This window comes from Gymnoscopelus microlampas (genome assembly GCF_963454915.1).
Source record: "Gymnoscopelus microlampas genome assembly, chromosome: 3".
NCBI lineage: Eukaryota > Metazoa > Chordata > Actinopteri > Myctophiformes > Myctophidae > Gymnoscopelus > Gymnoscopelus microlampas.
The window spans coordinates 9,191,268-9,206,017 of record NC_139940.1 but is presented as its reverse complement, the minus strand read 5'-3'; the positions used below and the strand labels follow the sequence as shown (position 1 = coordinate 9,206,017).

Here is a 14,750-nt window from a genome sequence, read left to right as displayed (position 1 = left end):
CATGCGATCCATAAGCAATGGACACAAGATAATATATCTCTGCTGTCCGGCAGGAACCTGCTACAATAAGAGTTAGGACAGTGGTTTTCAAACTTTTTCATCTCAAGGACCCCCCAAATTGACACTTATTAGCCCGCGGACCCCCATTTCAAAAATATACCCTTCCATCCATCCATACATGTATATTAAGTCTGGTTTATCATAATCTCCTCTCCTCTCCTCCATAGGCATCATGTCCACTCCCGTCTCCCCGTCGGTGTCCCTCTCCTCGCTGAGCCTGGCCTCCTCCCCGGTGTCGGCCCCCTCCCCCGGCGGCGGCGGTCCCTCCCCGCTGCCCTCCCCCCTGTCGCCTCCCCCCAGGCTGCCCGTGTTCCAGAGGAAGGGGGCTCTGAAGCACAAGAGGGTGGTGGAGGTGAAGGACCACCAGTTCACCGCCCGCTTCTTCAAGCAGCCCACCTTCTGCAGCCACTGCACTGACTTCATCTGGTAGGACACACACACACACACACACACACGCGCGCGCGCGCACACGCACACGCACGCACGCACACACACACACACACACACACACACACACACACACACACACACACACACACACACACACACACACACACACACACACACACACACACACACACACACACACACACACACACACACAGAGTGGTGTAAAGTCAGTAAAGTACAATTTTGAGGTACTTTTACTTCACTGGAGTATTTCCAATTGTCTATACTTTTACTTATTACATTATAAAACATACATTAACCACTGTATCCATATTTTATACCTATGGGCTATTTGAAAATAGCCGATCTACAAGCTCACAACGCGTCGCGATGCGACGCGTTGTGAGCTTGCAGATCTGCTATTTTCAAACATTTTAGTACTTTTACTTTTGGTACTGAAGTACATTTTGATACCAAAACTTTTATACTTTTACTCAAGTAAATTTTGAATTCCGGACTTTTACTTGTAACAGGGTACTTCTACATCGCAGTATTGATACTTTCACTAAAGTAAAACATTTGAGTACTTTTTCCGCCACTACACACACACACACACACACACACGCGCGCACGCGCACAACACACACACGCACACGCACACACACACACACACACACACACACACACACACACACACACACACACACACACACACACACACACACACACAGTGGAGGAGCCTCCTCCTCAGGCGGCCCACTATCTACCACTGCTCTGACTCAGCGTATGCCAGCATGTGTACACACACACACACACACACACACACACACACACACACACACACACACACACACACACACACACACACATTCACACACACACACACACGTACACACGTGCGCGCACACACAGCCTACACTGTGTAGCCCGCAGCACACAGACCTCACCACAATAAGTTCACCTCCACACAGCTTCCCACACTACGCTACACGCTATGTATGTATAATTTATTAGTGCTACAGTATGTACGTTTATTGGACTATATTATTTTTCACTCATGTTGCAGAAACACATTGGAGAAAGTGCTTGGTGATGGTGGGGAGGGAAAAAAACGTCCCTTTTAAAATGGAAAGCCAACTGGGCCATCTGCTCTGGCCTGTTGAGGAGGGAGGGAGGGAGGGAGAGAGAGAGAGAGAGAGAGAGAGAGAGAGAGAGAGAGAGAGAGAGAGAGAGAGAGAGAGAGAGAGAGAGAGAGAGAGAGAGAGAGAGAGAGAGAGAGAGAGAGAGAGAGAGAGAGAGAGAGAGAGAGAGAGAGAGAGAGAGAGAGAGAGAGAGAGAGAGAGAGAGAGACACACACACTCTCTAACTAAAATGCACAGCAACAACAATAATCACAATAACAACACCATTAACAACTGTGATAACAGCCGGCAAGCACCTTAATCCACATGGAAACCCCTCGATCCACAGCCAGGGGAATGGGGCGGGGTGGGGTGGTCCGCAATCATCGTCCAATTATATAGCCTGCGTGAGCGGAAAGCACAACACTGTTGCGGTTCACATGTAGGGACCACAGAGACTAACACATCACCGTCACAATGGTTATTGGAATATCGGAAACAATGATGGCTCTCAGCGGCTACTGCATGGAGCCAGACTCTGAGGGAGAAATAAGTAACCAGGTCTATGAAAACAAGCCGAAAAAAGAAGCGACTTAAAACCTATATCAGGGGTCTTCAACGTTTTCAGGCTAAGGACCCCCTATAGCCGAGAGAGAGATGAAGCAGAGACCCCCCCTACTTTTTTTTCCCTCTACACCAAACCCCTTTGCCAAAAATAGCAGATCTACAAGCTCACAACGCCTCGCAGCGCGAGGCGTTGTGAGCTTGTAGATCTCCTATTTTTGGCTAAGGTTCTCCTCAGAATAAGGATGCTATAGGGTTCAAGTGGTTAATGTAAAACATAAAAATCATAACACACAAAGATTCGGTGGCCCCCCTGTAGTAACTCTGAGGACCCCCTAGGGGTCCCGGACCCCCTGTTGAAGACCCCTGACCTATATACTTTACATCGGCTATTTGAAACTGATCTATTTTATATATAGAGAGGGACATTTGGACCCCCCTCAAGGCACCATGAGGGTACCTGGACCCCACTTTGCGGAGGTCATCCCTATGTTCCCCAGCTTACCTTAGGGTTAGGGTATACGCTCCCCTTTGAGACCCACTGGTGTAGCAGAGTGTTTCCAGAGAATCACTATACACTACACAATATCAGCACCCTCACTCTGTTGGAACAGAGCCTTAATTAGTATTCAACACTTATGAAGGAAGTAATATAAGGAAGAGGCCCAATTTCTTTCCAATATGGCTGCTGTACATAGAGCCTATTGAACCACATTCCTAGGTGGTTTGAAACTACATTCAGGTCTGAAGTATGAAGATGTGTCTCAGTCTGAACACTCAGACACGGAAGCCTGGTGTATATTTTACAATTTACAATTCAGGCATTTAGCAGACGCTCTTAATCCAGAGCGATTTACAGTAAGCAAGGACAACACAAGGTAATGCATCAAATGCATAGAAATAATAATCTACTAATAAACGAATACATATAAACCAATAACCTATCAGTCTAACCGTAGATATCCCCCCAAAAATACATAATCTGTACATTGAAACTATACACACTATAGGATGCCAGGTCAACAATGACCTGGCATCTGTCTACATAACATGCTATCTAAGTTACGTTTAGCTTTTGCATAAGCCTGCAAGTTTGTTGAGGCTACGGCAAGTGCTACGGGCTAAAGTGAAGTCTGAAGAGGTGAGTCTTCAGATTACAGTGGAAGATTGGGAGTGAGTCTGCAGTTCTAATTGCAATGGGGAGTTCATTCCATAGTTTGGGAGCCAGAAGGGAGAAGAGTCTGGGACGTGTGGAGCGTTGTCCCGGGTGTTTTAGCGAAGGTTCTGACAGCTTCCCTGTGTTAGCTGATCTGAGAGAGCAGGAAGGGTTGTAGGGTTGGATCAGGCTTTGAAGATATGGGGGAGTTATACCCAGTGGTGGAAAGTAACATTTACAGTACATTTACTTAAGTACTGTACTTAAGTACAATTTTGAGGTATTTGTACTTTATTTGAGTATTTCCGATTTCCAATACTTTTACTTCTACTCCACTACATCTCAGAGGCAAATGTTGTACTTTTACTCCACTACATTTGCCTGAAAACTTCAGTTACTAGTTACTTTTCAGATATAAACTATGATATAATGAAACATACATTAACCACTTTAGCCCTATTTTATACCTAGGCTGCGACGCGTTGTGAGCTTGTAGATCGTCTATTTTCAAATATTTAGTACTTTTACTTTTGGTGCTTTAAGTACATTTTGATGCCCATACTTTTGTACTTTTACTCAGGTACATTTTTAATTCTGGACTTTTACTTGTAACAGAGTATTTCTATATTGCAGTATTGGTACTTTTACTTAAGTAAAGAATTTGAGTACTTTTTTACACCACTGGTTTATACCTTTGGTTGCTTTGTAGGCCAACATCAGTGTTTTGTACTCTGTGCGGGCAGTAACTGGGAATGGAGGGTGGTCATATTGTCACTCGACAAAAAATAGCAGATCTACAAGCTCCCAATGCAACGGGTTGTGAGCTTTAGGATATCTGCCTTTTTTTTCGGTGAGCGGCAGCGCCCGTTGTACGACAGGGTATGAGTTATGCATCACTCATATCTTTGTTATTACGTTGTTAGAATAGATTAGAAATCATTTATTGATCCCTGAGGGGACATTGAAAACCAAAAGCAACCAATGCAGATAGGGGCGAAGAAGTCTGAATGCACAAATCATGTCTGATTATTATTATACACCAGTGGCGTAGCCAGGATTTTCATTTTGGGTGGGCAAAATGGGGGGGCTCAACACGGCCTATAGGCCTATGTCTATTGGGGAATAGCTATTGCACCATAATAGGCTACAACAAAAAAGAAATGTGAATACAATAGGCTACAATATGCAACTATTATCAATGCATGGTTTTCATTACAAAAATGATCACAACAGGCAGGCCTGACTATTGCAGATAAAAAATATGAATTCTGAAAGAAGCACAGTAGACAGCATTACAGGCAGATAGCCATGACGTTCTGCACAAATTATTGATTGCGATTACAGCAGCAAACAAAGTTAACAGCTCAAATAATCTTTATTGTGCAACTAAAAGACCACGTCCTCCCAATGGCGAGTATAGTCTAACTACAGTATGAGACAATGGGGCTTGCACTTGAAAATGTCTATAATATAATAGTAGTTCAAACATTAAGTTAAATCTCTCTCAAATGCTAGGAGGCAGAACTTTTTTGGCAACTCATTTTGTTTGTGTATAGCCTACTGAGGTGTTGTTGCGGGCGTGAATTGCCCCAGTCATCTTTTGTTAAGCAATGAGGGTTAATCGCCGTGGCTTTAAACAAAGATTTGCATGCAGTTTGTGATGCTCCAACAGACATGTTTGGAGCTGTTGTTGGGGATGGTGACTTGCCGCGCGAGCGCCCATCCATCTATCGTTAAGCAGAGACGTCGGGTTATCATTAGGCTATTATTTTTCGGTCCGTAAGCAGCAGGGCATGGGCTCAATTGGGTGGGCAGCTGCCCGCGTTGCCCAGTGCTGGCTACGCTTCTGGAATACACAAACCCTGTCTGATTGTTTTCAAATAACAAATCTGATTTGCCTGCAGTCCAAACAGTCCGTAACCTTTTCTGGACCAGGGCCCGCTTGTTATAAATTTGAAAGCGTTCGCGGCACACCCTTCTGACCACTTAACGGCTGCCGTGTTAAGTGGTCAGATGGGTGTGCCGTGTGCATTTTCAGAGTTTCAGAGTTTATTTTAATGATCAATCCATCAATTGTGTCCTGGCTTGGATGAATGGAACGAATGTCGTATACTTCTTTTGTTTTCATTTTTTCCCTGTTTTAATTATTTGTGGGCCCTGTTGCAGTATCCTCAAGGCCCCCGGCACACAGGCTGGGAATGCTGCTGGCCTAAATGGCTCCGCTGTGGAATTTAGGATAGATGTGTACGGTGGCAGACATCACTCTAATGTCCCACGCTGCATTTAATGGACTGCCACCTCGTCCACCTTTGGTCACAACTGGGCCAAGACCATCCGTCACCAGCTCACCACCGGTCCCTGTGGATGCAGTGCACTGTCAAGTTCTTGGCCAAGTCAGTTAAAAGGACAGAAGTTTGGAAGTGCGATTGTCAGTGTGTCTAATGGTGTTTTCAAAGTTGAGCCTACATGGTCCGCATTACCAGTCAGAGTATCGCGTTGCCAGACAACTATTTCACAATCTCCGAATGTGAGATACTGTAGAGTCTGAAGCTACACCTCCCAAAAGCCGAGAAAGGAAGCTGTCATCTGTTGTCATTTCCCTTCACAATATATTTTAAAAATATTTAAAAATATCTTTAAAAAATATTTGAATTTTTAATTCCTATTTCTACCAAGCAGCAAGCTGTATTTGCTTAGACTTATTTGATGTATTGTAGGACAAAATTACGCGACTACAAAGACGAAACCAGATACCCCCCAGATTTTTTTTTTTTTGCTTTTTACCTCTTTTTCTCCCCTCTTTTAGACGTTATGCTGATTAATTCCTCCCCACACACATTTGTGTGTGCTTTTGTATGCTACTGAGTCACCTGCCAGTGGAGGAGCCCCCACCGGGAGGACGTAGAACCTTCGTCCTACTCCTCCCGCCGAACACTCCCCGCTGACAGGTGCCGACCCCCAGCCCGTGGGAGTACGTGCAATGACCAATATCACCCTCCCTGACCCCGCCCGCGCTTCCCTCCCCCGAACACGGGCCAATTGCGTTCGTATATAGACGCTCGACAAAGCCGCATGCACCGTGGTGGATCGAACCCCCAGCCCCCGCGGTGCGGTGGAGGGCAGGCACTTTAAAACTGTGCCACCTGAGCGCCTTATTGAAGTGTAATTCTTCTGACCCTGGCCATACTAGAGGAGGTCAGTGAGCGTCCTGACTGGCGTGCCTTGACAGTTCCTGTAGAAAAAGTGAAAAAAAAACGACGACCACAAATGTTTGAACAGGAAGGTGAAGCAAGACAAGGTACATGCTGCCAACTTTGGAGGACATTGTGTTGTGGACAAGTGTTCTCACCCTTTGACGCCCTGTGTGGATTCTGGCAGACCCCCCTGGATGCAAGCAGTTTAAAGCTGTGACTTCAATAAAACCTTATAGCAGTGATTCTCCACCTGTGGCCTGGGGCAAGTGGCCCCTAAGTAATTGGCAAACCACAAAAAAATACAATAAAATAAAGGTTTCTTAAAACATTGTAAAATATAGGCCCTGACTCAGTAAAAGTGGCATTGACGCAAGCCTCAATCACCGACAAGTCTGCCTGTTCACATCGTCTACAAACCCTATAGCGTCCCTGTTTTGTGGGCGAACATTTGGCGAAAATAGCACACCTACAAGACGTGATAGGATCGGCACAGAGATTTAGTACAGTGGGGGGAAAAAAAAGCCCTGGAGCCAGTTGCACCACCTCACACTAAGTTCAAAATTAGCCTATAGTTATAGCTTAAATGGCTTTTAAAAAGCCATTTAAGCTATAACTAAACTAATGGCCTCACACTAAGTTCAAAATAAGCTTTAACTAGGCTAAGTTTTAACTTAGTGTGAGGCGGTGCAACTGGCTCCTGGGACCCCCAACCCTCCCATGGTGTTGCATCCCACCACTGGCCTGCACAAGAGAAAGAGAGTGAGTGTGTAATTGGATTGGCACGGTTAAAGCCGTGATGGCGTCTGCCCCTTGCACATTGGCACATTACGACTCCAAGCGCACAACTGTCATTAGCGCTGATGCCAGCAGTTCCAGCTTGGGAGCCGTGTTATTACAGAAACATGATGGAGAGTTAAAGCTTTTGCACTGTGGCATTCCGCAGTGGCAGTCCCGTCCCCGTGGCTAGTGGCAGCCATGGAGACGTGGAACCCTGACCACATGCAACACAGCCAGCTGCAGGGTGTTCATGGCAGCGTTCAGCTGCACGCAGGGCCATGCAGATGACATCCACAGGACTACTCTTAACCACTTAAACCCTCTGTGGCCTTACAGAACCGGGACTTGAGTTACAACTGTACTTTGAGAAATGTATTTCCCCGTCTTTTCACCAAATCTCTGTTGATTGAACATTTTATTAGGCAAAAAAATGTAAAACAGCACAGTTACATATAACATACTTTGTCTAAAAGGTCTGTTAAAAATGTTTCCATTGAGGTCCTTGGTATTCCATTCATAGTCAAAATAGCCGATACAAGCTTGTAGATCTGCTATTTTGGGGCGAATGTTCCCCCCCCCAGAATATGGATGCTAGGGTTCAAGTGGCTAAGCCGTGCGGGTTCACACTACAAGATAATCGCTGTGATTTGAGGATTATCTGGCAAGCATATCCGCTAGTCTAGTCAGTGTGAGCGGTTGAAAGATCCACTCTTAACCCTCCCATTTGCTCATAGTTTTAGTTTTCGAACATGTTTGATATTTAGCTTGATGGCTACTGTCCCAGTGGAACGACACGGAAGTCGCGTGCGACCGAGAGAAACACAGTCTACAAGGAGACAGATGTGAAGTGAATGAGTGGACCAAACTCGGTCACTCATTCACTTCACTCCGCTTGGCAGTGTTCCAAACAACCTGTGGTGTGTCAGACAGCTGAGGCTTGTTGGTATGTGGCAAGAACACTCTCTATAACGCGACTTCTCACAGACATATTACAGCCACTCGTCAACGCTGTAAGTTTGACCGGCTGCACGGCTCCGTTTGTTGTTCCAATCTGATAGTCAGCTACTGTACTGCTGCTGCTTCCTCATGTGATCACGTGAGATGAAATGACGCAAGGTGCTGCACTTGAGCAATCCAGAGAATTGTAATTTAATCCTGTAGTTTGTGATGTCTCATCCTATATATTAGAACTGCCAAATGGGTAAAGCACTCGGTCGGTGGACCCCTGTGGCCCTTGGCTTGGGGGCCCCGTCACTATGACTCAGACATAACCATATAGAGTTCACTATGACTCACGACCATATATAGAATTCACTATATGACTCAGACATAACCATATTTAGAGTTCCCACTGCAGCTACACCCTAATATGGCATGACATCAGACCCAAACAAACCGCGTCGTCATGACATCAGACTCAAACAAATCATTTAAGAATCCATATAAGGAGCTCCACATCAACCATGACCATATGGAATTCCGGGTTGACCATTATGTCCTAGGGTGCGTTCGGAAATGCGCACCGGGAGCGCACTCACATATTAGTTTGTATTGGCCAGTGCACTCACTCAGTGCTATATATCCGAACACACTTCTAATATTGCTCACTCTAACCTCTTGAGTAACCATGGCGATCTAACGTGGTCAACCCTGGATGACGTGAAATCCCAATGTCAAATGCACATACTGTATGGAGTCAAATGCACATATAGCCCCCGTCAAATGAACATAAATGGAGATCAACATGCACTGATGTCACGTCAACTGCACATATGGAGAGCCTGTGACTGCTAGTGAAAAGGACTGCCAGTCCTTTTCAAGCACTGACCGAGTTTGGTCCACTCATTCACTTCACATCTTGTAGACTGTGTTTCTGTCGGTCGCACACGAGGACAAACGCAGTTTTATGTGTATGGTCACAACAGCTGCCTTCACTATCAGATATCGTCACCTTATTAAACTAATGGCCTAAGTCATTTTTTGAGGAAATGATATTTTTGCCTAAGTCAGGTCCTCATGACACTGGCCACCTCTGGTAAAATCGCCTATCTCCTAATTGAAAAGGATCATGCTGTTCATGCCCCTTTTAGTATAATGGCCTAACTCCCTAGTGTGACTTAGGACAAAATAGGCCTTTTGTTTGGCCTAAGTCACACGGTTTTGTGACTTAAGCCAAATTATTTACTGATTTAGGCCATTTTGTAATTTGTTTTGCTTTTTATTTTGGCCTAAGTCAGATTTAATCCTATTTAAACCTATTTAAATCTCTTATGTTACATAACTGACAGTGTTATTTCTATTTAAATAGTCATAATTTGTTATAAACATTTTGGGTGAAATGATTAAGAAATATCATATAGTTTTGTTCTGGATCAGTTTTGTATTTTTCCTGAAAACCTTGAAAAATGACTTAGGCCATTAGTTTAATAAGGTGACGATATGACAGTTAGAACTTCCAGAAGACTAATATACCCAATCTACCAGCTGGGAAACCCCCAGCTGAGGATCTTCAGACCAAACTGGTTCCTGACACTGGTGCGGCCGGGGAAGGAGCAGCCTCCGGACACGGCCCAGCTCCGCATCCCCATGGAAATGACCAAGTGTGACGTGAGGAGCTACCTGGAGAAGATCTATAACGTTCCCGTGGGAGCGGTCCGGACGCGCATACAGTTTGGCAGCAACAAGAAGCGCAACCACCTGAACCAGAAGGTGAAGCAGCCAGATTACAAAGTCGTCTACGTTCAGCTGGGCCAGCGGCAGACGTTCAGCTTCCCAGACACCTTCCCGGTGAGGGACACGGCGCCGGAGGAGGGCTCCATGGAGGCCCTGCAGGAGACGTTCGTGAAGGACGAGGAGCAACGTCAAAAACCCCACCCCACCCGAGGAGGGCTCACCGACTGGTTCGGCCTCTGAAATAGACCAGTGTTGATTTTGACAGCAAATTTTGATTTAGTTTTAGTCATAGTCTTTTGAATCAAATTCTGTGTAGTTTTAGTCATTTCTGATTTTTTTTTGTTTCAGTCTAGTTTTAGTCGACTAAATATAAGATTTTAGTTGACTAAAACTACAGTTGATTTAGTCAACTAAAATGTATTTTGGCGGTGCCTTGATGGCGTCGTAATGGCTGATTTTACACATGGTTGCGCTCTGAAAATAGCCGATCTACAAGCTCACAACGCGTCGCGCTGCGACGCGTTGTGAGCTTGTAGATCTGCTATTTTCAGAGCGCAACACCCGAGCGCAACCAAACATAAAATAACTTGTCTTTTAGTTCTACTGCATCTCTTCTCCACTAGTCCCTCACTAACATTTTAGTCTAGTTTTTATTTGTTGACGAAATAAATTGTCAATATATTTAGTCTAAGTTTTGGTCATAGTAGCTTAGTTTTTATTTCCTTTTTATTTTGTTTTCATTTAGTTTTTGTTGTTCGAAATCAACACTGAAATAGACCCGCTGACCCGGAGCACGTGCGTGTGTGCGTGTCATGCACAGATGATTTATCGATATACAGTGTGACTGTGTCGATATCATTTGCTAATTCTGTTTGTGTGAGAAATAAGTCCAAGAGTGTTGGGGAGAGAGAGAAGTGTCAAAGGGAGTTGATTGAAAGAGAGAGAAAACGCCTGAGGTCACACACTAATCACCCACAGACTGTTCTAACACTTCTGCAAGCTCCAATAAGAACATCAGCCATGGAGGGCAGAGTAATCCCTACGTTTCTGCAGACCAGTCTAACCAGAGAGCTCCTAGAGCTAAATACTGCCATGTTCAGGAGATTTATAGTCATGTAGTCCTGCAGCTAAATGAGATTTATGTTAATGTGACAAGATGGCTATCTCAGTTCAAGCATTTGAGTCTCTATAACCGCTAAAAGGGGGGTGATGGGTGTCTATGAGTACATGTACTCAAGTACTGTACTTAAGCACAGTTTTGAGGTACTTCACTTGAACATTTCTGTTTCTGTTACTCCGTTACATCTCGGAGGGAAATGTTGTACTTTTTATTCCACCACATTATTTGACAATTTTATCAGCTAGTTACATGGCATATTATTACAAAAACATACATCAACATAGCTTAAGCCCTATTTTATATTTCGTCTATTCGGGAAAATTGCCAAGCCAAGCTCACAACGCATCGCAATTCTGAAATGTGTAAAACATGTAAAACAACATCCAAAGTCATAAAACAAGCAGCATAAACATGAACCCTAAAATAGTGTTGAACAGGTTTACAATTTTACAGTGTTACAGCTTTATGGCTTCACATTTTTACAACATTACTGGAGTTTTGACTAGAGTAGACATTTTTCATTCACTTCCCTTTAGTAACTCACTCACGCACGCACGGTCACACTCCCGGTCACACGCGGTCACACACAGTCACGCGGTCACACACAGTCACGCGGTCACACACAGTCACGCGGTCACACAGTCACACACACATACAGTTTAACAATTTATTTATGTCCACACACAGGGAAAGCATACATGGACACAAATATTTGAGGTGCAGCTAGAGGTTACATTCACAAACTCATGGATATATGTCCTCATGACACGACACGCATGAAACTCAGCACTCCATGGACACAAGTATAGGCGGCGCTGCCATACATGGCAGCAGAGACAGCACAATACTTGTGCCAGCCTTTCTGCCTCGTCTTTGGGCATCCCAAGTTTTCGAAACCCTCCAACAACCAGTCCGTGGGTATGTCCTAGGCTGGATCACCAGAGGAAACAAAGTAGTCTTGCACTGCTGCTTGGTGTTAAAGCGCTCACACACACACACACACACACACACGCACGCACGCACGCACGCACGCACGCACGCACGCACACACACACACACACACACACACACACACACACACACACACACACACACACACACACACAGCATTCACATATGGCCATATGTATGCACAGGTCCATGCCAGCGATCACAGTCAGACACAATGCAGTGAGCCCATTCTGTCTAGAATTGTGTGTGTGTGTGTGCGCGTGTGTGTGTGTGTGTGTACTTGGGTTACTATACTTGTGAGTGCCAAATTTTCCCCGAAGTATAGTAGAATTCTTAAGGGGAAAAGGTTGTCTTATGGTTAAAACAGTTTGGGGAGGTATAGGCTTACAAGTAGGAAACCATTCTTGAAGGCGTTAGGGTTAGGATTAGACGTTTAGAAGTTCAATTCAATTCAATTCAATTGTATTAAAGTGTCAAATCACAACAAGTTGTCTCAAGACACTTTACATGTAGAGAAGAGACCCAACATCCCACCCTGAGCAAGCAATTTTGCGACAGTGGCAACGAAAAACTCCCTCTTAATTCAACAGGAAGAAACGTCAGGCAGACCCTAGGCTCTAGGGCGGGGGCCTTCTGCCTCGACCGTGTTGGGGGAAAGAAGAGAGAGAGAAAGGGAGAGACAGAGGAGAGACAGAAAGAGATACAGTGCAAGCAGTAACAATAACAATAATAGCAAATATAATAGTGTAAGATACTAGCATATGATAGTATAATATAGTACAGCAATAGTGTGTATGCAGTATATAATGGAATAATATAAAAATGTTTAAGATAATATAATATGCGGTATAGTGTAGTGTAGTAGAAGTCCACGGTCGTGTCCAGGTCGTGCTCCATGGAGAGAGGCCCGGTCCGGTCCGCAGTCACAGTCTTGAGCCGCAGCTGGGGGTCCGTAGTAACAGTCCAAAGACTCCATGGAGAGGCCCAGGCCCGGTCCGCAGTCACAGTCTTGAGCCGCAGCTGGGGGTCCATAGTAATAGTCCATGGACCTGCGACGTGGGTGGTAGAAGAAACTCCGGGGAACGAGTTCCCGGTTGTAGAATTAGTGGCAGGCCTTACTAGAGCGTGAATCCGTACAGGGTTAATTACGATTGTACCAATGGGACACAAACCCACACAACCAAAGGGAGGACGGGAAGAGAGAGGACGAGGGGAGAGAGGATGACTATAGGGGGACTGAGTCTATACACTTCGGCTATAGGCTTTATCATAGAGAAAGGTTTTTAGTCTAGTTTTAAATATACAGAGTGTGTCTGCTTTACGGACTGAGACTGGGAGAAGGTTCCACAGCTGAGGTGCTTGAAACTTAAATGCTCTACCTCCTGTTCTAGTTTTTTGGGGGTTTACTGGAACCGTAAGCATTTTTTCATACTGTGGACGCAGTGGTGTTCTGGCTGGTTTACGGGGCTCGATGAGTTCTTTGAGATATACTGGTGCCTGTCCATTGAGAGCCTTGTATGTGAGGAGGAGAACTTTAAACTCTATTCTGTATTTAACCGGGAGCCAGTGCAAAGAGGCCAATGAAGGAGTGATATGATCTCTTCTTCTGGTTCCTGTCAGTATGCGCGCAGCGGCATTCTGGACAAGCTGCAGGCTATTTAGGGACTTACTTGGGCAGCCTGATAGTAAGGCGTTGCAATAGTCCAGCCTAGAAGTAACAAATGCGTGGACAAGTTTTTCTGCATCATTTTGGGACAGAATGTGCCTAACTTTTGCAATATTACGCAGGTGAAAAAAGGCATTTCTTGAAATTTGTTTTATGTGGGACTGAAAGGACATGTCTTGGGGTTAGTTAGATTTAGGAGTTGGGGTTAGTTATGCCTGATTCTTAGTTGCGCGTCTGTGTCATACTTTTGGCTTTGATAACAAACCCCAAAAATTATAACACATTGTAAAGATTGCATTCATGTAATTCCTGTCCTGAAATGTTAACGTCCTCGCAAGAATAGTAATACAGACGCGCACTCGTGTGTGTGTGTGTGCGTGTGCGTGTGCGTGTGCGTGTGCGTGTGCGTGTGCGTGCGCACGTGTGTGTGTGTGTGTGTGTGTGTGTGTGCGCATGTGTGTGTGTATGGGTGGACATATGGTGGAGAGAGTATGTAGGGTGCAGGCTGGTACTGGTGCCAGCAGCCTCTGGCTAGCTTTCCGGAACTTTCATCCAACTGGCTGGAGTCTTGGCCACGGTCGCAGCACTTAGTTTGGGCTGAAGCCCCCGCAGCCTCACCCCTCCCTCCCTCCCTCCCTCCCCCCTTACACAGAGAGAGGACTGCCACACTTTTCTCCACATGCTGATTAGGGGGCATTGGATTACTATTTAACTTTTAAGCCTTTGAGCCCAGTGATTCTCAACCTTCTTTTTTTTTTCATTCCAAGGACATCCAGTTTGATATGCGTTAGGCCACTGACCCTCATTTCACTAAGGAGAGATTCAAGTTGAAAGCATGGTAAAACGTATTGAGATAAAAGGTTACAAGTTTTGTCTATTAGACTCCATTAAAGCTAACACATAGGATGATAAGCCTGTGATGTGGATAGGAGACAGTACATCCCCTCCCCCAGAGTATAGACACTGGTGATGGTGATGAATATGAAAACTCAGCTTCCTGCTTAACTCCTGGACAATGGAGACTTCATCATGGTGGAGATAGATGGGGTGGGAGGCAGTGTTGATTTTGTCGACTTAA

General features: G+C 45.1%; 2 protein-coding genes across 2 annotated transcripts in view; both read left to right on the top strand.

Annotated features, from left to right (window-relative positions):
- Positions 1-232: 232 nt before the first annotated feature.
- prkcg (protein kinase C, gamma) overlaps positions 233-14,750 on the top strand; it is a gene marked incomplete at both ends in the record, with an annotated part of 79,080 nt that continues 64,562 nt past the window's right edge. The window contains 1 exon segment of the mRNA XM_084052186.1: positions 233-486. Coding sequence (XP_083908312.1) covers positions 233-486 — 254 coding nt within the window.
- Positions 9,849-10,175, top strand: LOC311039384 (large ribosomal subunit protein uL23m-like; the record flags this gene model as incomplete). The annotated part of the gene is made up of 1 exon (XM_084049244.1): positions 9,849-10,175. The coding sequence occupies one exon, from the start codon at positions 9,849-9,851 to the stop codon at positions 10,173-10,175; it is 327 nt and encodes a 108-aa protein (XP_083905370.1).